Source organism: Muntiacus reevesi, chromosome 2 (genome assembly GCF_963930625.1).
Source record: "Muntiacus reevesi chromosome 2, mMunRee1.1, whole genome shotgun sequence".
Lineage (NCBI taxonomy): Eukaryota > Metazoa > Chordata > Mammalia > Artiodactyla > Cervidae > Muntiacus > Muntiacus reevesi.
In genome coordinates, this window is record NC_089250.1 from 172,818,802 (window position 1) to 172,843,838 (window position 25,037).

Here is a 25,037-nt window from a genome sequence, read left to right on the forward strand (position 1 = left end):
GAACGGATTTTGTTTTGTAGGACTCATCCAGCAGGGTTTGGAACTGCGCGGGACTCAGAAACAGAAACGCTCTCCCCATCTTAAAACCTGGTGGAGGGGAGGGTCTGCTGAAGTGAGAGAAAGTAAGTCACCTTCACAGCAACGGTGCTGAGGGAGGGAAGCTGGCATCACATGACTGAGGACACCGACCGTCCCCTTTTGGACGTGGATGGAGGCAGCCGACGTGGTCTCCATGGTGGCTTGCAGGTGGGGCACCATTGCTGGCCCGTGGCCTACAGACAGCTGACTCCTAGTCTTGCTCCAGGGCAGCACTGCCCCTCCTCTGGGCCCCTTCTAAAGGCTGCGCCTTCCAGACAGTGCAGTCTGCAGGGAGCACCGTGCGGCTCCACCGCCTCATGCCTCACCCTCTGTCACCTCTCTCAGCCGAGGCCCCCAACAGCCTCCCTTTCATCCTGAAAGGCCGAGGCCACTCTCCTTCTCAAAGGCATCTGTGCTGTTTCCTTTGACTTTTTTCTTCTCAACTTATTGGAAAATTGCTCCAAACACAAATGGTACTTTCCATGACTCTGGCCAGAAGAGGGCTAGATGACACTCTCCAGCGGCTGGTGGGCGTGATGAGGGAGAGGCCGGCAGACGGGAGATCCGCCTCCCCAGGCGGATGCTGCGGTGTCGCTCAGGGGAGGCCCTGCTCCAGGTCGGATGAGGCCCATGAGATGGGGAAGGCTCAGGCGAAGGAGGGGGCTGAGGAGAGAAGGCCCCGGGACTCATCCTGAGACCCCTGTCACTTCAAGGTGTCTCCCCACGTCCTTCCTTTTCTCCTGTTCCCGTGTAACTTCTCTGCCAATTCACCTTCATGTTTATTCTTTACATGCAGGGCTTTGAAACTTGGGCACACCTCCTGACGAGAGAAACCAGAGGAGGAGCCCATTTTTATCAAGTGACCCTCTGTCCAGAGCAACAGGTGCAAGTAATTTTGTCCGGTAGAGAATGACCTCTCCCCTCCCCGAAGTCTGCTACCTAATCCTCAGGGTCCGGCAGTATGTCTCAGTATTTGGCAAAGCTGGGATTGAGACTGTTCATCAGCTGCTTTGGGATGGCGAGAGCCTTCTGGAGCATCCAGGGAGACCCAGTCTAATTGTGAGGGTCCTCGAGAGGCCAGAGGGGCAGTGTGGGACGGACTGAGCCCATCACAGCTGGCTTTGGTTGTGGCCTCTAGAGGACCCAGAGCCTCCAGCAGGACCAGCCCAGGCTACTCACACCTGATTTAGCCGAGGGAGACCCACTTGGACTTCTGGCCCCAGGTCTGTGCAGGGGTGTATCTGGGTTGTCTGCAGTCGGGAGACAGTGCCTCTGGACAGTGCATCTGGACAGAGGCAGTAGGGAGCTGGCATCCCCTACGCGGCACTTCTTATCATCCCCACTTTTGTGGGAGAGGAAGCAGGCTCTGAGGGAGGCGATTTGGCAGGGGTCCGTCGGGATGGGCCCAGCCACGAGTCACTCTCGTGTCCGTGCTCCCTTCTCTGCACACTGCCTGGGGTGGGGGCCTGGCGCTGTCTCCATGGGTCAGAGGTACCTGGGCTTCGCTGTGGCGCCGGCTCTTGCAGAGTCCAGGCCCTGGGCATCCTGAGCCACCTCCCTTGCTCTGCCTGCCCGGCCCTGTCGCCAAGCCCCGACGTGGGATGCGCTCGGGCGCCCTCTGCTGGCAGAGCTGGGAGTCAGACTGTCTGTGCCTGGTGGAGGTGGGGCTCTGTCTCCTGGGGGAGCTGGCTGTGGGCATCTCACTGCAGAGACCGGCGAGCTGGAGGTCTCGGTGGACACGGGACAGCAGCAGGCCAGGGAAGTCCTTGCCTGCAGGAACAGGGGGCCCTAGCGACAACTTGCGGTGCAGCCCAGGCGTGGGCCCGGAGCCTAGGATGGGTGGGAGAGTCCACAAACCTCTGCAGAGAGGGTGCTATTTTGGAATTACTGAATTGTAAATATATATATATATATTATTCTTGAGAGTGAACAACTTTGGAGATGCTTGAAAAAACGAAGGGCATGGCGGGAAAACACCGTTCAGGGGAAGGTGGGGGTGAGTGTAGAATGGCTCTGGAAACAGGAGCCAAGCTGCCACTCCAAGCTTGATGCCCTTTGGCTCCAAGGTCCAGGGAGGACAGTGATTAGACCCAGGGCCTCTGGCCGGCGCTCCAGGGCAGGCGACGGGGCAGGACCGTGACCCGGGGTGAGCTACGAGCGACACGAGAGTCCCCTGGCACCAGCCCTTTGGGCAGTGAAGGCTTATCAGTGCCCTGATCTCTAGCAACCAGCTCTGAGATTCATTATCTTTATCATTTCCTGCTTTCTATTTCATTGATCTTTTTGTTTCCTTTACTTAGTTTGTGTTTAGTTTGCTCTACTTTTTCAAGTTTCTTAGTGTGGAAGCCGTCATGGATTTTTAAACCTTTCTTCTTTTCTGGTATAGCCATCAGCACTATGAATTTTCCTGTAAGTACTGCTTTGGTGCATTGTACAATTTTGATGTTTTCATTCTTAGTTCAAAATATTAATTCTCTCTTTAAAAAAATTTTTTTAAATTAATTCTCTTGATTTCGTCTTTGACCCAAGGTCACTCAGAAGTGTGTTACTGAGTTTCCAAGTATTTGAGGTTTTTTCAGGGATGTTTCTGTATCTGTTTTCATTTTACATCCATCTGGTAGCACACACTTTAACATATGTCCTTGGCCTTGACTGGGGAGGAGGGAAGGGGAAGCTGGGATGGAGAGAGATGATGGGGGCAGAGGCCAGGGCCACAGAGCTCAGAGAAGGGGCCCTAGGACCCGTGAGGCCTGAGGGGCCACGGGACTCAAGGACAGGGATCCCAGGACTCTGAGCGACTGACTCCACCTCTCCTGGGAGTTAACGGCCCACCCAGAGCCTCGGGGGGAGAGCCCTCTGTCAGGACCCTCTGACTGAGGAGGGACTGGGGGTAAGTCAAGCCCCCGGAGCAGAGGAGACCCTGTGTGGCCTGAGTGCAGGGAGCCAGGGGAGGGCAGCAAGCGGGAGCAGTGGGCAGTTCCGGGGCCGGGCGCGGTGGGGTCACACGCTCACCGCCCAGCAGTGCCTGGCTCATCTCCGCGCTGCTTGCCAGCCTGCTGCGAGGACTCTGGGAATCCACAGGAGTGTCCCCGTGGCACCTGGGCAGAGGGAACCTGGGGTCCAGCCAGGAGCCCCGAGGCAGCCCCTGGCTCTGGGCAGAGGAGGGAGGCATGAGGGAGCCCAGGCACAGGGCCTCACTGCCCTTCTCAGTGCTACAGGAAGAGCTGGCTGGGGCCCCCCGCCCGTATCCCACTGGCCTGGGAGACAGGTGGTCCTGGTTCGGAGAGGGCGGGTGGGGGGCCACCCTGGCCCCCTTAGGCAGTCTTCTGCCCCACTTTACAGGCTGTCGCACTGTGGAAAGGGCCTCTCGCCAGCCGCAGGCACTGTGGACGGGAGTGCTGGTGAGGGACATGGGCTTGTAGCATGGATGGGGAAGGCCACGGCCCCAGACCCCATCCTGGGAGAGACGGAGGGGTCCTCCTGGGTCTGGCCACTACCCCGGGAAGCTGGAGAGGGTCCTATTCAGCCAGGCCATGTATTTCCTCCCAAAGGCCTTCTCCCTGCCCAGCCCAACTGCCCAGCACACGGCCACCTCTGAATGCCCAGCCAGGCCCTTCAATCCTGGCCTGCCCTTGCAGCCAGGCGGGGCCCTCCCCAGGGCCGTAGGAGTATTCAATGGGCCTGAATAAACAGGCGGGGCATTTCGGGGACAGCGGGCGGCCTGGCTTGTCTCCAAGCGAGACGGACCTGTGGGATCCTCTAGCTCTGCTCCGTGCAGGGGATGTGTCTGTGCCAGGCTACAGCTGGTTAATGAGCTGGAGAATACAATCACGCCTCCCTGGCTGTGAAAATTGCTTCAGGGACTGCGGAGTCAAGTTCGTTGCTGGGAGAACCCAGAACTGATTTCCTCTGTCTGGGGTGACCCAGCGTCCGGCCACCCTGCAGCAGAGAGAGGGGTCCCTGAGCACAGTCATGAGGATGAACCATGTTCTAGAACACGCAAGGGAGTTCTCCTTTTCCCCTGGTAATGAGCAATATCAGACTGTCCTCACAGACAGCAAGAAGCCTGGGGGCGATGCCTGGGAGCCCCTGCTCCAACAGCCCATCTACCCACCTGCCCAAGGAGCCCCATGTACTTAGGGCAGGTGGAAGGTTCTAGAAGCTAAGGCCTGCAGGCAGGAGTTGGAGGCCCACGTCTCACACCCCACCCACCTTGAGCTCCGCCCCCTGCATGAGGCAGCACTGCATCACTTGTGTGATGCCCGCCCTCCTGGGCTCAGAGCTCACCTGTGGCAGAGGACCAGGGCCGTGAGCCCAGTGCCAGCTACAGGTGGGTCTTGAGGGGAAGGAGGGGTGAGGGAGGGGGAAGGGGGAAGGAGGGGTCAGGGAGGGGGAAGGGGGTCTGGGACTCGCGTGCCTGGTTCCAGACTTGGCTCTGCTGAAGGGCTATGCCAACTGACCTGGCATCTTAACCTCTCTAGGGCCCAGACTCCTGCTTGGTCTCCCCCACATAAGCCAGAGCAAACACACAAAGAATCCCCTTGGTCATGGTCATCAAAGCCTCTGCCCACTGCCCTTGCACCCCCTCCAGTCAGCCAGGCACAGAGGCCCTGGGGAGAGCAGGTCACCAGCCACGCAGGTGGCCTTAGGGGGAGACGGGCTACTGGGTCGGCTGCTCAGAGGAGGGAAGGGGGTCCGTCTCATCCCAGGCCCTCAGGGCTGATGGTGCCCGCGTAGTTGCCTGGGGCCTCGAGAGGGGAGGGCACCTCTGGCTAGTCTCAGGGTCAGCTCTGTGGAGAGAGACCCTCTGTCCACTCAAGTGGGGGTTCTGCCAAAGTGCCGTCAGCCTTCCCCAACCCTGGGCAGCAGGACCACTCCCAACAGGGCACTCCCTCAGTCTCTGTGGGAGGCTTCTGGAGCTTGCAATCCAGCCTAATCCTGCTTCAGATCCCTGTGGGCAGGAGGCAGGCCACATGCTGCCGACTCAAGCCAGCCAGCAGGCCCTGGTCCCGGGGACAGGCCGGGGGGTGGCCCTCTTGGCCCTGCGCTCAGGCACGAAGCGGAAAGATGGAGGTGCCGCCTTGCCTGCCTCTCTGGGGCAAGGTCACACACAGGCCGCGTCAGCCAGCCTGGTCTGGGTCCAGGGCCAAAGTAAGCCAGAGCTGGGGCGGCCCCAGAACCTCAGACGGGAGCTGCAGGGGACTTTCAAGGGTGCTCTGGCACTTCTGTTCACACTGAACAGACCCTGCCTCAGGAAGTTCTCTCTGCGCTGATGGCCTTGCTCCTGAACATGGCCAGGCTGGAGGCCAACTTGCAGTGAGGGCCAAAGGGACCGGCCCCAGAAAGTGCATCCTCCCCGGCCCGTTCCCTGTCAAGGGGAAGCTCCTAGGACCCAGGCACTCCCTGCCATGTGGCCTCGGTCACCCAAGATGAGCCTGCTCCCCCCCCGCCCCCCCCCCCGCCAGGTCCGGGCTGGGCAGCCTGTGGCCACACACTACCCAGAAAAGGACAATGCTTCCCAGGTTGTCGGCGGTAAAGCAGGACGGGACCCACCACGGCCAGTCCCAGTCCTCTTCCGGAGGCAGCCACTCCCTCTACAATCCCAGGAAAGGCGCCCGGGACCCTGAGGGGTCCACCCCGACAAGGGGCAGAGCAGGGCTCAGGCAGCCCGCTGAGGCTCGGCCCCAGACCCCTGGGCAGTGGGCCAGTGCTCCTCCCAGGGGGGCTGCCCGATGTCCCCAGTGAGGGCGCTCTGGTGAGGAGCATCTTCACAGCCCTGCCTCTCCCCGGGGGGCTCGCTGCCCACCCTTCCATCTCCCCTCGTCCACCAGGTGTGGGGCTGAAGGGAGGTCGGGCTGAGCTGCCGCAGGCGGAGGTCCACGCAGGTCCTGCCCCTCGGACCCGGGAGGCGGAGGGGCAGGAAGCCGCGGGCCCTCCGCACCCCGAGGGCGAGGGCTACGCCCTGTGGTCCTCGGTTCCCACAGCGGCCGAGGAAGCCAGGCTCCCCGACTCAGAGGTGCTCTGGCCACGAGGGCTCCCAGCCCCAGACTCTCCGATCCGGCCCTTCTGGCTTCGGGAGCGCAGGGCCGGCGCCGGCTGGCAGCAGGCTTCCCACGCGAGGGCCAGAGCCACGTCCCCGGCTCCCCGCAGGAGCCCCCGAGGTCGGGCAGGGGCGCGGCGCCTCTGTCGTGCACACGAGGGCGTCCCCGGTCACCGGGGAGAGGCGCGCTCCTCCCGTCGGCTGCCGGGACTCACGCCAGCCCCCCCCGTCGGCCTCCCAAGCAGAGAGCCCGGCCCAGGCTCCGTGCCCTGGGTGCCCAGGAGGCTTCTGGAGCGTCCCGCAGCGGAGTCCCCCGGCCGGCAGCGGCCCTCAGACGCCAACGGCCCGGCGGGGCCTAGGGGGGAGGCCGGGCAGATCCCGGGGAGGGCGCCGGGCCGGTCCGGCGGCCGCTCCTTCCCGCCCCCGCCGCCCTCCCCGAGCCGGCCTCCCGCTCCTAGCGCGGCATCTCGGGCCGCTTCTCCTGGCTCTCCCCGCCCACCACTGCCTCCCCTCACACCCGCCTCTCCGCTCCTCTCCCCACACACGCCGCCTCCTCCCCGGCCTCCCTCCTCCGTCTTCGCCCAGGTTTTTTGCCCTTTTGACGCCCCCGCCGGCTTCGCGGCGTCCTCAGCGCTCCCACCCCGCGCGGAGCTGCCGTCTGGCCCCTGGGGTTCAGCTCCTTTTTATCCTTTCCTTTTCAACTTGATTAAAACCGGCGGAGAAACCGACGCCCGGGGGAAGAGGTCAAGGTCGAGGAGGCGGAGCCTACGCTCTGGGAAGCCCCGCCCCACCCTGCCCTTCCCCGCCGGGCCCCTCTGTGCCGGAGCGCGGGGGCGGGATCATGGTTGCGGGGGCGGAGTCTACGCTCAGGGAGGAAGCGAAGCCCCGCCCCGCCCCGGGCCGCCCAGTCCCGTCCCGCGCCGCTTGGGCAGGCACGCGTGGACACGGCCCGGCCTGATTCTGCGAGGCCGTGCGTGACCAGCCGTCCTGACCCCACAGCGACCAGGTGCGTCTCCCAGGTGCTGTTTGGTTGTTTTTAGTGTCTGTTGAAAGAATGAGACGGAGAAGGAGAGAAAATTCGGACAGGTTTAGGGGATAGGCTGCCAAGACCCCATCCCAGTTGTCCTGGAGCTCGGGCCTCAGAGGCTGTGCTGGCCCGCCTGGAGCGGGTGGTGTGAAGGACCCCATAGGTCCTGCCCCTGGCAGCTCGAGCTGATGGCAGGGGAGGGGGTCGTGGTGGATTGGCGCCCTTGGGGGTCAGCTCCTGTTCCCTTAGCCCCCAGCTCTGTCCGCGGCCGTGAGGGCCTGGCCAGCAAACATGTGGGTGGGAGTCGGAGGAGGGCACTTTCCGTTTGCACGCGTCTTCCTGGGGTGTCTGTTCTCTACCTGGAACAATCAGCTCTTCATGCAAGGGGGCAGAGCCGGTATGTAGACTCGCTTCATTCATTCATTTGCTCATTCATTCATTCATTGAAGAAATAGCTGTGGGGCTTTTTCAGGCTGTGGCCTGGCCCTGGAATGCAGCCCTAGGGAGCCAGGAAGGAACTCTAGAGAACAACTCCTTGGGGCCCCACTCCAGCTCAGACCTCGCCTCCCCAGGCCTTGCTGTGCTTCCCCCCAAGGCTGCATAAGGGATCTTCAGGGCCTGGGGTTTGAGGCTGGAGGTGACATGAGGGGTCCCGCTGCCCTGAGATCTCAGGGACCAGGGCTCCTGCTTGTCACAGGGTGTGGGGGACTTCTGAGGGGCTCTGCAGAGTGGAGCCCGTCCCTGGGCCTGGCGCCACAAGAAAGCCTGGGTCCCCAACTCCCCTGTCCCCTGGGCCTTGCAACTTCCTCCGCCTCTCCTTCAGCAGGCTCTGGGAAGGCCTCTCCTTGGCATGGCCTTCCCTTCAGCCACACCACCCACCCTCGCACATATACAGACAACGGATTCCCCCCCACCCACCTGTGGCTCCCGGAGCCCAAAGACCTGCAGTGCTGGGGCTGGTTCCACTTCGCTGGTCCCGCTTTCAACGGGGCTGCCAAACCCAGGGCCCCAGGGACACCTGTCAGACTGGGGCCCTCGGGTCTCCTGCTGGCCTCCACCTTGTGATGAGGCCCAGGAAGGGCTCCTTTGAAATCTGGGACCGTGAGTGCAGAGACCTCACATGGCCAGGGGCCTCCGTGGGTGAACCTCAGTCTGACCAGGTGAAGCTGCAGGACAGCTATGGACATGCCCCGCGCTGACCGGCACCCTCGCCTCCCACGGGCCTCAGCTGGGACTGTGGGTCTCAGGTCCCCTTCTCCCCCACCCCTGTGCAGCACCCCTGGGAAGCAGGACCACTCCCAGGACCGGAGGCTCTCCCTGGCCCCCGTGGCCCCCACAGTCCCTTCGGGGTCTGTTGTGGGCACAGCCCTGCCGAGTGTCCCCCCACCCAGCAAGGTCTGTCTGTCTTTTCTAAAATTGCACTCAGTCTCTGCCTTGACCTGTGGGTTCCTGCCCGATCATCTGCCTGAGGTGCCTCAGCACACAGACTGGCAGGAAGGCAGGAAGCTGCCGCCACAAGGACCCCCCCACTGGCTGCCCCCTAGGAAGTTCCAGACGGGGTGAGGGAGTTGGGCCAGCATCCTGTTATTGCCTTGAAAACAGAGAGGAACTGAGTGCCTGGCTGGCTGCCCAGGCCTGAGCTCTCAAGATCAAGTAGGTGGGAGGCACGGTTCCATCTGAGGGGGGCACATGTCTCCCCCACCCCCCAGCCTGCTGTGCGGAGTTGGGGGCCTGCCCTCCCTCTGGGCTCTGGGCGGTGGGCTCGGCCTGCTTGAGGCTGTCTGTGCCCCCGGCCAGTCACAGCTGAGCACAGAGCCAGCCACCAGCACCATTTCCAACCCCAGTCAGAGGCCCTTCCACCTGCCCTTGCCTGAGGCTGCTGTCCAACCTAGACCCTTCCTGGGGTTGTCGGCATGCCCAGGCCTGGGGAGTGGGGACTGAAGGCCCCACTTGAGGCCTTCCCTGGGCCTGGAGCTGCACCTGGGGTGGCCATAATCCAGGTGTGGACACGTTTGACCCAGGGCAGAGGAGCCTGTTATGTGGGAAGCTGACCTGAGCTTGGTTCTCCCTCCCTCTCGTCCATCTCAAATACGTCTGCCGCTTGGCAGGCTGGACACACGGATGCCCACTGTGTCCACCTCCTAACCTTGCCGAGCAGGGCCAGTGAACTGGGACACAGCGCCTGTGCTGGGGGCCCCTGGGGAAGAGGTGAGACTCCAGGGGGCCTTACTCAGAGGCCCCCCCTGAGATCTGGAAGCGAAGAGGGAAAGGGTGACCAGCAGGGGCAATGGAGACTGGCTGTGGCTGGAGCCCTGGGACTGACCAAGGGGCCACAGGAGCTCGGGAGGAGCCATCTGGGGACCCCGCTTGTCAGCAGGGCCCACTCCTCCTGGCAGCACCCGCGCTTGTCCAAACACCGATCAAAGGCTCAGACAGCAGCCAGCTTGTCCAGCCAGCAGTCCAGTCTTGATGGGAAGGAAGGAGGGAGCACCCCTCCCCGTCCCTGAGAGAGCAGGGAGCATGCTCCAGGGGGCACGGGGTGTTGGTTCCCTCTCTTTTCCTCCAGGTCAAGGGTGCTGATAGCAGAGCAGGACCCCAGCCCGGCTGGGGCAGGAGTCCTCCTGGGCTCTGCCCCAAGGACAGCACAGAGCCCCAGGGTCCCCAGCGGGGTTCCAGCCAGGAGCATCCCGTCCTGCACAGTCAGCATCTGTGGTCAGGGCCGCGGTCACGCGGAGCTGCTGCTGGGGCTCCCAAGCGAGTCTGAGCTCACAGCTCTGTTCCCCTGTTTTCAGTGCTCTGGTCACCAGCGGACTTTCTCTAACTCTATCCTGTCCATGTGACATTCAGGTTTTTAAGTGGAAAGATGGGTCAGATGGTAGAGTCCGCCTGCTAGCGGGAGACCCGGGTTCAATCCCTGGGTCAGGAAGATCCCCTGGAGAAAAGCATGGCGACCCACTCCAGTATTCTTGCCTGGAGAATTCCATGGGCAGAGGAACCTGATGGGCTATAGTCCACGGGGTCGCAAAGAGCAGACATGACTGAAGTGACTTAGCACACAGCATGTTGATTTAGCTTGTGTTTCTTGGGTATGAAGCTGACAAGCAGTTTTTTCCAAGTGATCACATTGTCTAGTGGCCCAGATCGGAGAGGAGCGTTCGGGGGCCGGCTTCCCCAGGTGGGAGGGAGATGTCGAGGCCCAGAGGGACACAGGTGACTCTCTCCAGTCACTGGGCAGCACTGGGGACGGGAGGGAGGGTTTCCAGAAGCCACAGTAGGGTGGGGCCGCCCGTCCCCGCCCCCAGGGCGAGGATCCTGGAGGAGAGCAGCTGTTTGGGGAGAGTCACCAGCAGCTGGGACCGTGCCTCAGAGCGGGCGGCCAGCCCCAGGTACCGTGTGCACTCCCTGTCCCTGACCCCAGCCTGGCGTGCCCTCCTGAGAACGGTCACCACGGCGCTGTCCACCACTGCTTCTAGCAGGAGGGTCCGGCCCAGCCTCCAGAGAGCTCCAGGCCCCGCCAGAACCTCTTGCTCTCCCGGCACCAACCTCAGGTGGATTCCAAGCGAGCCCCTGCCGTCCCGCCTCCATGACCAGCTGTGCCCTTTCCCAGCGGCAGCCTCACTGGCCACTTCTCCTGAAACCCCCTCCTTCCTCAACTTGTTTCCTTTTTTCACTTTTCTGCTGTTCATCAGATTTAGCAGGGATGTCTCAGAAAGCGTTGGCTGCAGAAGTCCTTCTGTCTGGGGCAGAAGCGCCCCGGCTGCCCCCAGGCCTCCTCTGAGGACGGGCGTGGGGAGCGGGCAGCGTGGGCATCGCAGTGGAGGCCCTTGGTGCCCACGAAGCACAGCAGCAGCCCCTGCCTCCCGGACGCCTGGACGCTGCGGGGGAGCACCCTCTCCCTCTTGGAGGTGAGAGGAGGCCGGGGGTGTTCCAAGTGCCAGGCTTCCCCAGAGCATCGCTCAGAGCCTCAGCGCCTCCTCCCCAGGTTCTCAGCTGCCCGGCTGACGTGAGGTGTAGGGGCCCTGAGGGAAGGGCAGGGAGGGCTAGACCACAGGGGGCTTCCCCAACTGACCTGGCCCTCGTGACCCTCACCCTGTTCGCCCAAGTGGGGAGGGGTCCAAGCTGGAGGCCCCAGAGGCTGTGAGGTCACAGCCCGCCTTGGGACTGCAGGGTTGAGGGCTGCTTGCTGGGACTGACACGGGGCTGTGGGTGTGCGAGGAAGCCTGCAGGACTGAGCCATGGAAGGAGCTGCTCTTGGGGACAAGCAGGCAGACCTGTGAGGGCGGCCCAGGATCAGCTCTGGCTCCTGACGGCGCGGCGGCGCCTCAGTGGGAGGCTGTGTGCAGAGGGAGGCAGGGAGGTGTGTGCAGAGGTAGGCAGTCCAGGGCCCCGCATGGCGTGACCACTCCCTGGGGCACGTTGCTGGGAGGACCCAGCCAGTGCACTCGCTGCGCTGCCGGCACCGTGGGAGGTGACTGCACAGCCCCGGTGCCCTCCCGCCGCCCCGGAGGCTGGAGGCTGCAGGCCTTGGGACTTGGGTATGGCTCCCTGAGGCCCACTCCTGGCCCCTCGACACCGGGTCCTCCTGCAAGGGTGGGAGGGGGTGGCAGGAACTCCATGGGGTCTCCTTCAGAAGGACACTGACCCCAGCCTGGGGGCTCCACCGGTGACCTCGTCACTTCCCCAGAGCCCCACCCCCTTAGACCATCACCTTGGGGTTGGGATCTCAGCCCAGGAAATCTGGGCGGGCACAGACATCAGCCTCCCGTGCCTATGGACTCGTGAACCACGGGGGACTGGAGGTGTGGCCACCGTGAGCCCTAGGCCTTTTGGAGCCAGATGTCCTGTGGATGTCCCCAGAGGCCCTGAGTGGGCTCCGCCGAGGGCAGAGCCCCAGGGTGTGCTGGAGCAGGGTCCCAGTCACTGGGGTTCGGTGGAGACCCCAAGGCAGGCCGCAGAGTGGGAGGGGCTCAGGGCCCCCCCCGGGAGGCTGAGTCCTCGGGACGGGTTAGGGGCGCCTGTGACTTCCTCTGGTGGGTCCCGAGTTGGGAGGGTAAGGGTGACCGTCACTGACCGCACCCTGGCAGGTTTCGGTGGTTGGCGGCTTCCCGGGTTGGCCGCGGCCTTCTGTATCCGCGGCTCCACCTCTGCAGAGGGTCGGCCGTGGTTCCTCTTCTGAGTCAGCTTGTCCATCTCCACCTCCTGCAGCCTAAGGGTGGTTTTCTTCTCAGGGACCAGAGGCAGATCCGGGGAAGCACACATGGCTTCCTGCGCCGGGGAGGAAGCCGTGGCCCCGGCCATCCCCCCGCTGAGGCCCAGCGATCAGTTCCACCTGTTTGTGAGCTACAGCAGCGTGGACGCCGTGTGGACCCACGGCCTCGCTGGCCGCCTGGAGGCCGAGCTCCCGGGGCTGAGGGTGTGCCTGCACGAGCGGGACTTCACGCCCGGCAGGAACGTGCTGGAGAACATGGCGGGCTGCATCCAACAGAGCCAGAAGGTGCTGCTGGTGCTGAGCGAGGACTTCGTGCAAAGCCGCTGGTGCCTCCTGGAGGCCGACCTGTCGCTCGTGGGCTCCTGCCTGGAGAGGAAGCCGGTCCTCCCCGTCCTGCTGCGGCCCTGCCGGGTCCCGCTGCACCTCAGTCACCTGACCTACCTGGAGGCCACGGACGGCCGCTTCTACCAGAAGCTGGTGCAGCTGCTGTGTACCCCCAACCAGCACCTGGCGCGCCCCCCGGCCCTGCGCTCGACCCCCGCCCTCTACAGCGGGAAGGCCCTGCTGACCCTGGACTGCATCAACAGGGACAGCCTGCCTTCGTGGAAGGTGGGCAGCTTCAGCACTCTGGCCGTGCCGGACCCCCTGAAGGAGGTGCTGGAGGACCCCGAGCTGTACAAGCGAGCCGTGGGCATCCTGAACGGCGTGCGCTCGCCCCGCTGCCTCCTGCGTTATCTGGGCTGCAGGGTCATCCTTGCCATAGTCCTGATTCTCCTCTCCGTGGCCTCGCTGTTCTTACCCTTCATCTTCGGGGCCTGGCAAAACCAGCCAGCTCAGCGGCTCCTCGTGATCTGCGCCAGTGTATTTCTCGGCCCCTTTTTCATGATCTTAAGCATCAACACCCTGTGCTGGTTCCGAAGGTCTTCCAAGAGGACCCTGCGGGAGCTGGCGTGCCGCGTCGGGGAGGCCAACCTGCTGCTGGCGCCGCACTCGGTGCTCATGGGCTGCGAGACCAAGAACAAGCTTTACTTCGTGTACGTGCTGCTGGGCGACTGCAAGCGGGCCTTCCTGGACGCCCCCGAGGGCGAGGCCGCGTTCCAGGAGGCCATCCTGCGGTTCGCCTCCAGCTACGCCTGCTGCCTCGCCCACGGGCACTTCCCCCAGTGGGAGGAGGCCGCAGGGCCCGCTGGCCACCTGGAGGTGGGCCTGTGCTTCTGCCAGTTCGTGTCTCTGCAGCTGAGGAGACTCGGGGGGCAGGGGGAGCGAGTTGAACCCCGTGTGACGGTCTGAGGGCAGAGGCAGGGCCCCTTGCTGGATACCCGGCCGCACCTGGGGGCGCTGCGGACTGGGCTTCCCTGAGCCCGGGGGGCGCACGCAGGCTTCCCTGAGCCCCGGCGGGCGCACACAGGCCTCTCCCACGGTCCGCTGTGCGCCCCCCCAGTCAGACCCAACTGACGGCAGACTTCCCTCCAGCTGCCCCAGCTCCTGCACTGCGGACCTGCCGCCGGCAGAGGGCGTGTCTGGGGCCGCCGCGCCCCCTCCCAAGCGGAGGTGTCCGCAGAGGACTGGCGTCTCCCCAGCGCACTGACTCCGGAAGCGAGCTTCCTTTCCGCGGACCCAGTTCCTCCCCGGGAGAGCAGCCTGGGCGTGGGGACAGCAGGCCGGCACCTGACGGCCCTGGATGAACGGCGAGGCCCCATCGCTCTGCGAACACCACGCGAGCGGGACTCTGGCTGGGGCCCCCGAGATTCCTACACACCAGGGCACGACCGCGGAGATGTGCAGTGCCTCTCGGTCTCTGCCCTGGCCTCAGCTTACCGATCTGCAGGTGAGCAGCTGGCATCCAAGTCCAGTGCTGGGCAAATGCTCCTGCCCTCCTCGGGGAGCCCGCGGTCCAGGGCCGGGTGCGGTGCTGGCGAAGGCTCGGCTAAGCCCCGCGTGGTATCGCGGCCCCGCAGCCACTCTGACTGGGCAGCCTTGCAGTCGGTCAAGCGCAGCCCGGGACAGCAGCCCCAGAATCGCAGGCAAATGCAGCCCCTCAAGGGGCCTGCCCAGCCGCCCCTGAGCCACAGCGCCCTCCCTCCCAGGCCTGCCGGGCACCCCTTAGATGAGGCCTCCAGAGTGGACCCAGCCCCACCCAACTCAGCCCAGTCCAGGGACCCTGAGGCACTAAACCCAACTCCCATCCCACCCGCCCGCCCCTGCAGGAACACGGCTCCCTGTCTCATCGTCCCTTGTGGTCTGTCGAGCTGCAAAGGCAGCTCTGAGGCTTCACGGGTCACCTCGGTCCTAGAGCCAGGGTGGCACAAACAGGGTCCCCCAGCGGGAACTGGCCAGTGTGCGAGGCCCCGGAAGAGGAGGCTCTGGGCCAGGCAGCGTGAGCAAAGGCACCGGGGAGGCGGGGCCTTGACCTTGGGGGCCCCGCCATGGTCTCCGACGCAGCCTCTCCGCGGCCCGCGGGGCCTGGACCCCCTGCACGTTAAGGGTTGGGGCTAATGGAGCAGCGTGGCCAGGACGTGGCGATGGACGCTACCCAGGGGGGCATGTCCTGTGAGCCCTGAGCGTGCCGAATGGACTTGGTGCCAGAACATTCCAGGGGGACAGCAGTGAAGCAGCTGGATACCCTCCCCCCCCCCCCCCCCCGCCGGGGTCCCAGCACCTGGCCTCCGAGATGCCCAAGACAAGGGCGCCATTTGGGCCTCATGTGGAGAAGCAACCTCAAGGAGCAGTGGGGGCTCCTGCTGCCTTCCCAGGGACCCCCCCCCCCCCCCACCGACTCCACTGGGTCCTCTGTCCCTGGCAAAGTGTCAGCTCGTGTCCATCACACCGGCTCCAGGCCAGAACTGCTTCCGATTGCACAGGCGGCACCCGCAGCCACACTGGCCGCACCTGACCAGCCCTAGTGTCCACTCAGCGCCCAGGGCATCTGTGCCAGAGAGCATGAGCCCCGGGCGCAGAGCCGGGCAAGCGGCTGCCCTTTCGTGCCAGACTCCTGGAGGCAGCACGGGGAGGTGGGGCGGGGGTCCAAGGCCCTGCTGTGGGCACACGCGCACACATATGTATGTGCACCCACAGGTATGCATGCCTGTGGCCCCGTGGCTCCTGATGACAGCAGCATTTCTGCCCTTCAGTGCCAAGCCATGGGAGACAGGCAAAAAGAAGGGCAATCTGTCACTTCAAAGGGCTGAGATTTTTCATCATGAAATAGCACATTTGTGCAACAAGAAAGGGAAAATGTTCAAACGAGCCATTCCACGAAACTGTCTTACAGGGTGTGTGAGAAATCCCAGCCACTTTTGGACCATGTGTGGGGCAGGCAGGCCCTGCCCGTAGCTGGCCCTGGAGGCTCTATGGGGCTCTTGGGAGTTGGCCGCCCCCCCCCCCCCCCCGCTGTTCCTATGCGGATTTCACCACTGGGGCTGGGCAGCATCAGGCCTGGGGGTGGTCCCCCGAGAGTGCCCCTGGTTTCCAGGGTGTTGGGGGCCCCCAGGGTGATCGACCTCCAACACAGCCCCCCAATCCAGGGCTGCTGCTCCAGGATAGCAGGACTTCCGCCCCCCTCTCCTCAGCCTGGATCCAGGGCTGCCCAGGGTCACACTGCCTGCTCTGGCCTCTCAGCCTCACCACCTAGCCTTGCCAGTGGCTAGAGGGTGTGGGGCACCCGGGAGTGGGGTCTTCACGGTGGAAGCAAGAGGTGAGGACCCCCACTCTGGGCAGTTGAGGGGTCTTTGTGGGCAGATGCCCTGGAAAGCGCTTCCGCTGGGCCTGGGGCTAGCGCTCAGTGCAGTGACAGACAGCGGGGCCCTAAGGCTTTGCCCAGTGCTGGAAGCCCCTCACAAGGCTGCTGGTCACCCGGCCGGCATGCCACCTGCTGGTGTGCACCCCACGGACTCTGCAGAGACCCCCACTTTGGCCCCGAGGTTTCCTATGAGACAAGAGAGGAAGGCGTCCAGGGTAAGGTGGCCATGTCCTGAGACCCCCTCATCCCAGCTCAGGCCTGGATTCAGCAGGTGTGACCTGGGACTCTGAGTGATCAGGTCCCTGGGCCCTATAGGACCCTCCAGGGCCTTTTAGGACCCCTGATATTCCCCAAGGTTTTCTAGGCCCCTCCACTGACCCTCCACCTGGCTGGACTCTGCCCTGTGGGTCAGGTGAGCTTTACCAGGGGTGGTTGGGATGAACCAGAGCTGTCCTTGCTATAATTTTCCCCCAAGGGGACAGGGAGGTGGAATTTGGCCTGAGGTCAGCAGAGGGCTGTCCTGCACCTGCTCTGGGTGTCCTGGGCACTGTGCTGAGGCCATGAACCGGGGTCCTCTCCCCAGAGGTCCATCCCAGGGGAGAGACTTGGGTGGGGCCTGGAGGCAACAGGTGAAGCTGGGACAGAGAGTGAGGGCAGGTCCCAACTGCCTCGTCTAGATGGTCCCCATGGGTCTCAGGGTCCAGCTGTATCTGAGAGACATCTTGGCCAAGGAGACAGCTGGGCTGCCTGGTGCTGCGGGGGTCCACACAGGTGACTGCACTGCTGTGAGGACAAGCAGCAGTGGAGGTGGGCTGCAAAAGGCACCCTGGAGCTGGGAGCTGGCAAGGTGACCCTAGGTCCCTGGGAAGCCTGGCTCCAGAGCGAGTGGCCCATGTGCCTGTCGGACTCTGCCCCAGCACCCCAATGTGGGGGGGCTTGCCCGGGTCCTAGTTTTACAGACAAGGAGACTGAGTTTCAGGGGGCTGGCCCCAGAGACTGCGCAGCCCCACATCCCCATGGCAGGGCTGCAGTCAACTTCTGCTGCTGGCCCAGGTCCCTGCCCCGGGGTCCCGGCTGCTGGGTGAGTGGCAGGAAACCTGAGGGGGCGATATCCCACCTGCGGATGTAGCCACCAGCCTGCAGGTTTGGGAGGCCAGTTCTGAGGGGAGTTCCCGACCAACACCCCAGGCTGGCTGCCTCCTCTGCCGACCCCCAGCCGGAGAAGGACGTGTGTGTGTGTGTGTGTGTGTGTGTGTGTGTGTGTGTGTGTGTGTGTGTGTGTGTGTGTGTGTGTGTGTGTATGTGTGTGTGTGTGTATGTGTGTGTGTGTGTGTGTGTGTTGCCTCCTCTGCCGACCCCCACCCTCTGTGTGTGTGTGTGTGTGTGTGTGTGTGTGTGTGTGTGTATGTGTGTGTGTGTGTGTGTGTGTGTGTGTTGCCTCCTCTGCCGACCCCCACCCTCTGTGTGTGTGTGTGTGTGTGTGTGTGTGTGTGTGTTGCCTCCTCTGCCGACCCCCACCCTCTGCCCCAGCTGGAGAAGGACGTGTGTGTGTGTGTGTGTGTGTGTGTGTGTGTGTGTGTTGCCTCCTCTGCCGACCCCCACCCTCTGCCCCAGCTGGAGAAGGACGTGTGTGTGTGTGTGTGTGTGTGTGTGTGTGTGTGCTGCCTCCTCTGCCAACCCCCACCCTCTGCCCCAGCTGGAGAAGGACGTGTGTGTGTGTGTGTGTGTGTGTGTGTGTGTGTGTGTGTGTTGCCTCCTCTGCCGACCCCCACCCTCTGCCCCAGCTGGAGAAGGACGTGTGTGTGTGTGTGTGTGTGTGTGTGTGTGTGTGTGTGTGTGTTGCCTCCTCTGCCGACCCCCACCCTCTGCCCCAGCTGGAGAAGGACGTGTGTGTGTGTGTGTGTGTGTGTGTGTGTGTGTGTGTTGCCTCCTCTGCCGACCCCCACCCTCTGCCCCAGCTGGAGAAGGACGTGTGTGTGTGTGTGTGTGTGTGTGTGTGTTGCCTCCTCTGCCGACCCCCCACCCTCTGCCCCAGCTGGAGAAGGACGTGTGTGTGTGTGTGTGTGTGTGTGCTGCCTCCTCTGCCGACCCCCCACCCTCTGCCCCAGCTGGAGAAGGACGTGTGTGTGTGTGTGTGTGTGTGCTGCCTCCTCTGCCGACCCCCACCCTCTGCCCCAGCTGGAGAAGGACGTGTGTGTGTGTGTGTGTGTGTGTGTGTGTGTGTGTGTGTGTGCTGCCTCCTCTGCCAACCCCCACCCTCTGCCCCAGCTGGAGAAGGACGTGTGTGTGTGTGTGTGTGTGTGTGTGTGTCTGTGTGTCTGTGTGTGCTGCCTCCTCTGCCGACCCCCACCCTCTGCCCCAGCTGGAGAAGGACGTGTGTGTGTGTGTGTGTGTGTGTGTGTGTGTGTGTGTAGCTGCGTCGTGGACACCTGGGGGGGAGGTGGGAGTGCATGTGCACACATTGTTGGCATGTGAGCATGTGCCTGTGTACATGCGACTGTGTACCCTTGGGTTCTGCATCCGAGGATTCAAGCAACTGCCCATCAGAAATACTAAAGAAAAAAAATTCCAGAACGTTCCAAAGAGCAAAACTTGAACTTGTCAAGCTGGCAACTATCTACATAGTATTCACATGGTATTAGGTATTATAAGTAATCTAGAGATGATTTAAAGTAAGCGGGGGTGGGGGGAATGTGTGTAGGTTACATGCCAGTATTACACCATTTTCTATAAAGGACTTGAGCATCCCTGGATTTTGGCACCCACAGACTTCACTATCTGTAGGGGGGTCCTGGAACCAATCCCTGAAGTACCAAGGGACGACTGTATGTGTGCATGTGAGTACATGCACATGTGTGCAGACAGGACCCTTGAACGGTCACTACCACATCGTAGCGCAGAGGGGCAGGGGAGAGGCAGGGCAGAGGGGTGAGTCCTGGCTGCCTTGTTCTACTGCAGGGTCTGCACTGCGGGCTGGACCTACTGCAGGGTCCCCGGCAGGCCACCTGGATCCGGCTCCCAGCCCACACCCTGACGCTGGCCTGAACCCATGGCCCTCTTGGTCTGAGTCCATCTTGGAAGCGTCTCCCGGAGCCAGCAGGGTGCTGCCTGCCCCCTCGGGTGAGCCCGGTGGGTTGAGGGAGCCCGCAGGACGTGCGGGGAGGGTGGAGCCCTGCTGTGTGTCTCTCTCCGAGTAGGTGCACCCAAGGGGGTGAGGGAAGCATCAGTTCAAGGTGTTTGCTATGGAAAACCCAGGAGGGCCTTAAGAGAATGTAGCACAGGTGAATTGTTTTAATTCGAAATGGTTTAAATTTCATCTCAACAACCTTGGGTTTTAATTCTAGGAGGTGAGGGAATTTCAGTTTAAGATCTGACTCTGACCTTGTGGTGTTGGGCGGTGTCCTGAGAAGCAGGATGTTAAAACGTTCAGAAGATTCCTGGGGTTTGAAACCCTTAGGAAATCTAATTAAGAAGTTTGTCTCATTGGGGAAATGTCTTAAAAAGTTCAGAGGGATTAAATATACTAAATGGATAAGACAATAAAGAAGACTGAACGCCAAAGAATTGATGCTTTTGAACTGCGGTATTGGAGAAGACTCTTGAGAGTCCCTTGGACTGCAAGGAGGTCCAACCAGTCCATCCTAAAGAAAATCAGTCCTGAATATTCACTAGAAGGACTGATGCTGAAGCTGAAGCTCCAATACTTTGTGGCCTCCTGATGCGAAGAGCTGACTCACTGGAAAAGACCCTGATGCTGGGAAAGATTGAGGGCAGGAGGAGAATGGACGACAGAAGAGATGGTTGGATGGTATCACCGACTCAATGGGCATGAATTTGAGCCAGCTCTAGGAGACGGTGATGGACAGGGAAGCCTGCCGGGCTGCAATTCTTGGGGTCATACTCGGACACAAATTAGCGGCTGAACAATAACAATGACGTATTAACTCAGGAATAAGTGAGGGCATATACAAAGGTTACTAGATTAATACATATTTTTAAGTTGAGCTTTAAAACTTTTTTCTAAAGAAAAGCCGGGGTAAAGGGGACACGAGGAAGGAGGGCGCCCAAATGGGGTGCTGGCCACAAAGCGGGAGCGCGCCCGAATTGGGGGTGGGGGCGGCAGGAAAAAGGCCGAGGACGGAGGATGCTCAGGGGACCAGGTGGATGTGAATCTTTACTCAGAGAAAAGCGACAGAGCTAGAGGCTCAGGACGGGCAGGAGGGACGGCAGCAAGTTGGGGGGCCTGGGAGCAGGGGCACGACCACAGCGACCACAGCGGGAGCGGCTTCGGGCGAGGGCGGCCACAGGTGCGCGCGGCGTGGGGCGCTGCGGAGACACACCGAGGAGGGGTGAAGGCGCGCCACGCACGGCGGGCGCAAGAGCGGCCCATCGCCCACCTGCGGGCGGGGACCCCGAGGCTGAGCTCCGTCCTCCCGCCTCCGGGTCACCTGACGCTGCACTCCGCCCCGCCCCGCCTACATTCCTGCCCCGCCCTGCCCACGCCACGCCCCACCCCACCCCATACCCTCCTTCGCCCCGCCTCCATTCCCCTCCCCATCCACGCCCCACCCATTCCATCCCGCCCCTCCTTCGCCCCGCCTCGCCCCGCCCCGCCTCCATTCCCCTCCCCATCCGCGCCCCCACCCATTCCATCCCGCCCCTCCTACGCCCCTCCTACGCCCCGCCCACATTCCTCACCCCGCCCCCACTCCTCACCCCGCCCCTTCCCACGCTCCCCGCCCCGCCCACGCCCCACCCCCACTCCGCCCACGCCCTGTCCCTGCCCCCCACCCCTACCCCGCCTACATTCCTCACCCCGCCCCCTCCCACGCCCCGCCCCCTCCCACTCCCACGCCCCTCCCACGCTCCCCGCCCCTCCTACGCCCCGCCCCTCCTACGCCCCGCCCCTGCCCCGCCTACATTCCTCACCCCGCCCCCCACGCCCCGCCCCGTCCCACGCCCCGCCCCTTCCCACGCTCCCCGCCCCGCCCACGCCCCACCCCGCCCACGCCCTGTCCCTGCCCCCGGCCCCAGCCCCGCACGCGGTCATGGGGGTCGCCAGGGCGGAGCGCACCCCTGTGTCAGCCTCTAGCAGACTGGGCCGGCGTCCCCCAGGGCCTCGGGCCCTATCTGGGGGCACACATACCCGGAGGGGCTGCGACTCAGAGGCCCTCACTGAGGGGCTGGGGGCGGCGTGCTCCCCGCCACCTTCGGCGCAGCCTCCTCCTCTCCCCGCAGCGCGGCGTCCCCGGGAGGCTTCCCGGAGGGCTTCCCGGTGGGCTTCCTGGAGGGCTCGGTGACCGCCGCCGCGGCCGCCGCGCGGGCTTGCGCCCTGGACGCCCTCCGGGGCGCCTCCTTGAAGGCGTGGTAGCTCGCGGACAGCCAGGGCGTCTCCGTGCCGTGCTTGCGGCCCACCGGGTAGGCGCCGATGGCCGCCAGGAGGCTGCGGTGGTGCTCAGGGTCGAGCTCGGTGTAGTACATCTCCAGGGTCAGCGGGGTGCAGATCTTGTGCTGCGGGAAGGGCGGGTCAGGGGCGCGAGCCGGGCGCCGTGGGGGGCGGCGGCGGTGGCAAGCGCCGCGCCCCTGGGCTCGGCGGCCAGGTCGGCCGGGATGCGGGAGGCACGTTCCAGGGCACCCGCGGGTGGGCGGTCACCTTCTGCTTTTGAGCAGTTCCATAATACTGGAGGCAGCGCCCCTAAGTGCATTTGTTTCTGCCGTAACTTCCAGTCACCAAGGGGCGGCCTCTGATTCAGAACTGAAGGCGCCACCGGGAGCCAGCCCCGCACAGAAGGCGGGCGACTGAGCCGCCACATCCCGCGGGTCCCCAGGGTGTCCCAGCAACTGCAGGGCGAGCAGCTGGTGAAGCCCTGGACGCACAGTGAGGATTGGTGGCCACTGTGGGGTGCGCTTTCACCTCGGAGACCACGGGGAAAGGGGAAGGATTTAACTACTGTAAACTTAAGAGTCTCCGAAAAAAATACACTGAAAATGATTAAAAAAAGAAAAATCTCATAAGGAAAGCTGAGAGAGGAAAACGAGGAAGGGGAACCCCTGCCAAGCGTGGAAAACTCACCACGGCCACCTCCTTCCTTAGGCTTCACTGTTTAGATTACAGGGAGAGAAAACTTCTTGCTAAAGCCCCTTTTCTTTGAATTTTTCTAAAGGTAAAACTTGACTATTCCTGGGAGGTGATGTTCCCACAGAGCTAGAAACACCCATTGCCCTCCTTTCTGCAGGGGGTGGGTACTCAGGGCAGCGGTGGAGAGGCCAGTCCTTCCCCTGGACTCCCCGTGGGACCCTCACTGGCACGCTCCCTGCGGGGCTCCACAGTCCTTCCCAGCCCCAGTGCCCAGAGTGCCGGCCTTACCCGAAGCAGGAAGCCGTCGGGGCAGCTGAACTGGTCGTACCAGATGGCCTTGTACATGATCAGGAGGCAGCCCATGAGCGCCATGGTGAAGGCGATCATCCGGCCCGTGGGCATCTGGGAGTGGACAGGTCAGAGGGAGAAGGGAGGGTGAGGCTGGGCTGGGGTCGGGGTGTGGGGGGGCAGTGACCTCTCAGAAAGGAGGGGAGAGGAGGTGCAGATCTGTCACTGAAACATGAAGGGCTCCAGAGATCACTCATGAGTCTGAGCGAACTCCAGGAGATGGTGGAGGACAGAGGAGCCCGGCGGGCTCCGGTCCTCAGGGCCACAAAGAGTCCGACACGATTTAGTGACATAACAACAGATCATAAAAGCTGTCAGTAGTAAAGAGTTGGAAACACACTTGCCAGATACACAGCAGGAAAAGTGACTGCATCGTATGTGGGAAACCCGGGAGTCACGGAGGAAGAGACACAGACGACCCACTGGAGCAGGCAGCACGTCTCAGGGCAGTGGCTCCCCCCGGCTTTACGGTGCTGCCCAGGCCTGAGCCCCCACCTCTGATGGGGTGGTCAGCAGGATGCTGACCAAGGAGCCCTGCCCACCCACCCAGCCCAGAGTCTGGGTGCCCGCAGCTGGCAGCACCTGTCTACCCCTTGCCCTGACCCCCAGGGACAGGCCGGGCGCTTACCCTGCTGCGCACATCCTCCGGGCCGCCGCTCAGCTTCTGGCCCTCCAGGTCGGAGAACTTTGTCGACGGGTCCCCAGAGGACAGCTGGTATTCCGTCTGTGTCTTAATGACCACCTGTGGGAAGGGATGATGCAGGAAGGCCCAGAACTAGGATGGCTGGGAGGGAGGGGGCCAGAGGTCAGCGGGCCTGTAGTGTGGGTGCTAGGGGCAGGGCTCTAGGGGCTACCAGCTGAGGCCAAAGAGAGAGAGATGCTGGAAGTCTGCTGGGGCTGAGGCAGGACCTGGCCAGACCATGGACAGAGCCCCTCCGGGGAAAGGGCAGTTCTGGGTGCTGGGGGAGCTGACCAGGTCACGGGGGTGCTCAGCCCGGCCCTTCCTCTGCTGGGCGCACTGTCTTGGAGGAGGCCACACCTAAAGGACAGATGTCCCACTGTCCTTTGTTTCAAAGGGCAGGCTGGGAAGGGCCCCTCACCTGGTCAGCGAACGATGGCTGGAGCTGGCTGACATCCAGGGGGCTGATCAGAGGGACGCTGTCCATGGTACCCCCATCCCCAGAGCCTGTCTTTCCGGAGAAGCTGCAGTTCAGCTTCACCATGGTGGACGGCACTCCTTGTCCTGTCCAGAGGCAGACACAGAGTCACTGGCCACCTAACAGATGCCCACATCAGCTGGACATTGAGAGGGCCCAGGTTAGCCCTGATGCTCCTCACACCAGAGCTGGAACAGGCCGTGGGCAACCAGGCCAACCTCCTCAGGACAAACCGGGTGAGTTCAGCCACAAGACTGTAGTCCCTTCCTGCCCAGCGGACCCCCTCTGAGCCCCACAGCCGCGCAGGTGGTAATGCCTCTAACTGGTGACTGCCCAGACAGGCACACTGCAGCCTTCCACTGGCCCACGGCTCCAGGAGGCATTCTAAGCGTAGCAACCAATGGAAGCAATCCCAGACAGAAGCCTGGTGAGCTGGGTGGCCAGATGTAGCAAATAAAAGTACAGGACACCAGGTCAGATCTGAATTTCAGATGAGCATGGATGCTTTTGCTTTTTGTAGCATATCCATGTAATATGCAGTACAGGACACACTTATACTAAAACGTTATTCATTGTCTTTCTGAAATTCAAATTTAACTGAGCATCCTATATTTTATCTGGCAACCCTACTGGAGATGCAGGAAGTAACAAAGAGCTACAGAAAGAGGCTGCTGGTGAAAAAACCCAAGCTCTAGCTGCACGGAGCATGGGAGTCACAGGGTACATGGGAGTGGACCATCTGGGGAGCTGGGGCTCCCAAAAGCGGCAGGAGTTGGGGGGGGGGGAGGTGGCAGAGAGGACGGGAGGGCAAACTCCCCTGAGGAGGTCAAGACAGTTCCACCCCTAGGCTGACCGCTAAGAGAAAAGGAACACAACAGATGACTTACAACTGAAAAAAGAGAAACACAAAAACATACTTGGTCAATCAAAGAAGAAAGAAATGGTCCCATGTCCACTAAAAATTAAATTTGTTAAAATTTTCTGACACACAACTCCAGGCCCAAGGAGCATCACTCCTGAATTCTTCCAATCACTTTAGGAGGAAATAATGCAAATTTCATATGAAACTCATCCAGAGGAAACAAGGACACCCATCCCAGCTTGTGAGGCCAACAACCTTGATCTCAGCGTTTGGCAACGACATGAGAGAGGAGACTGAAGGCTGTGCCACCCACAAATGCCAGTTCCAAGGTTCCACACAAAATGCAAGCACAGGGGATCTAGTAAGACATACAAAGGCTGGGTGTATTCTGGAATTTAGCACCTGAAAAGCAATCAATAATTTCACCACATGAACAGAATAAAAAAGGAAATTCATCTGATCAATTTCAATAGTAGCTGAAAAAGTATTTGATAAGAT

General features: G+C 62.4%; 2 protein-coding genes across 4 annotated transcripts; one reads left to right on the forward strand and one right to left on the reverse strand.

The window, feature by feature from the left end:
• Positions 1–7,013: 7,013 nt before the first annotated feature.
• Positions 7,014–13,829, forward strand: LOC136158380 (uncharacterized). 3 transcript variants are annotated; one of them, XM_065920171.1, is made up of 3 exons: positions 7,014–7,124; positions 10,835–11,050; positions 12,374–13,829. In XM_065920171.1, exon 3 carries the CDS (start codon positions 12,403–12,405, stop codon positions 13,642–13,644), a length of 1,242 nt encoding a protein of 413 aa, XP_065776243.1. In that variant the 5' UTR covers positions 7,014–7,124; positions 10,835–11,050; positions 12,374–12,402; the 3' UTR covers positions 13,645–13,829. The 3 variants fall into 3 exon arrangements, with proteins under 3 accessions (XP_065776243.1, XP_065776245.1, XP_065776244.1); XM_065920172.1 differs by lacking the exon at positions 7,014–7,124 and adding an exon at positions 7,288–7,542; XM_065920173.1 differs by lacking the exon at positions 10,835–11,050 and having other exon boundaries at positions 7,044–7,124.
• A 6,522-nt stretch (positions 13,830–20,351) lies between these two features.
• On the reverse strand, positions 20,352–23,743 carry CALY (calcyon neuron specific vesicular protein). Its single transcript, XM_065920174.1, has 5 exons — positions 23,621–23,743; positions 23,149–23,262; positions 22,461–22,574; positions 21,240–21,604; positions 20,352–20,419 (listed from the first exon to the last, which is right to left on the reverse strand). The coding sequence occupies exons 1-4, from the start codon at positions 23,741–23,743 to the stop codon at positions 21,266–21,268; spliced, it is 690 nt and encodes a 229-aa protein (XP_065776246.1). The 3' UTR covers positions 20,352–20,419; positions 21,240–21,265.
• Between the last annotated feature and the right edge of the window lie 1,294 nt (positions 23,744–25,037).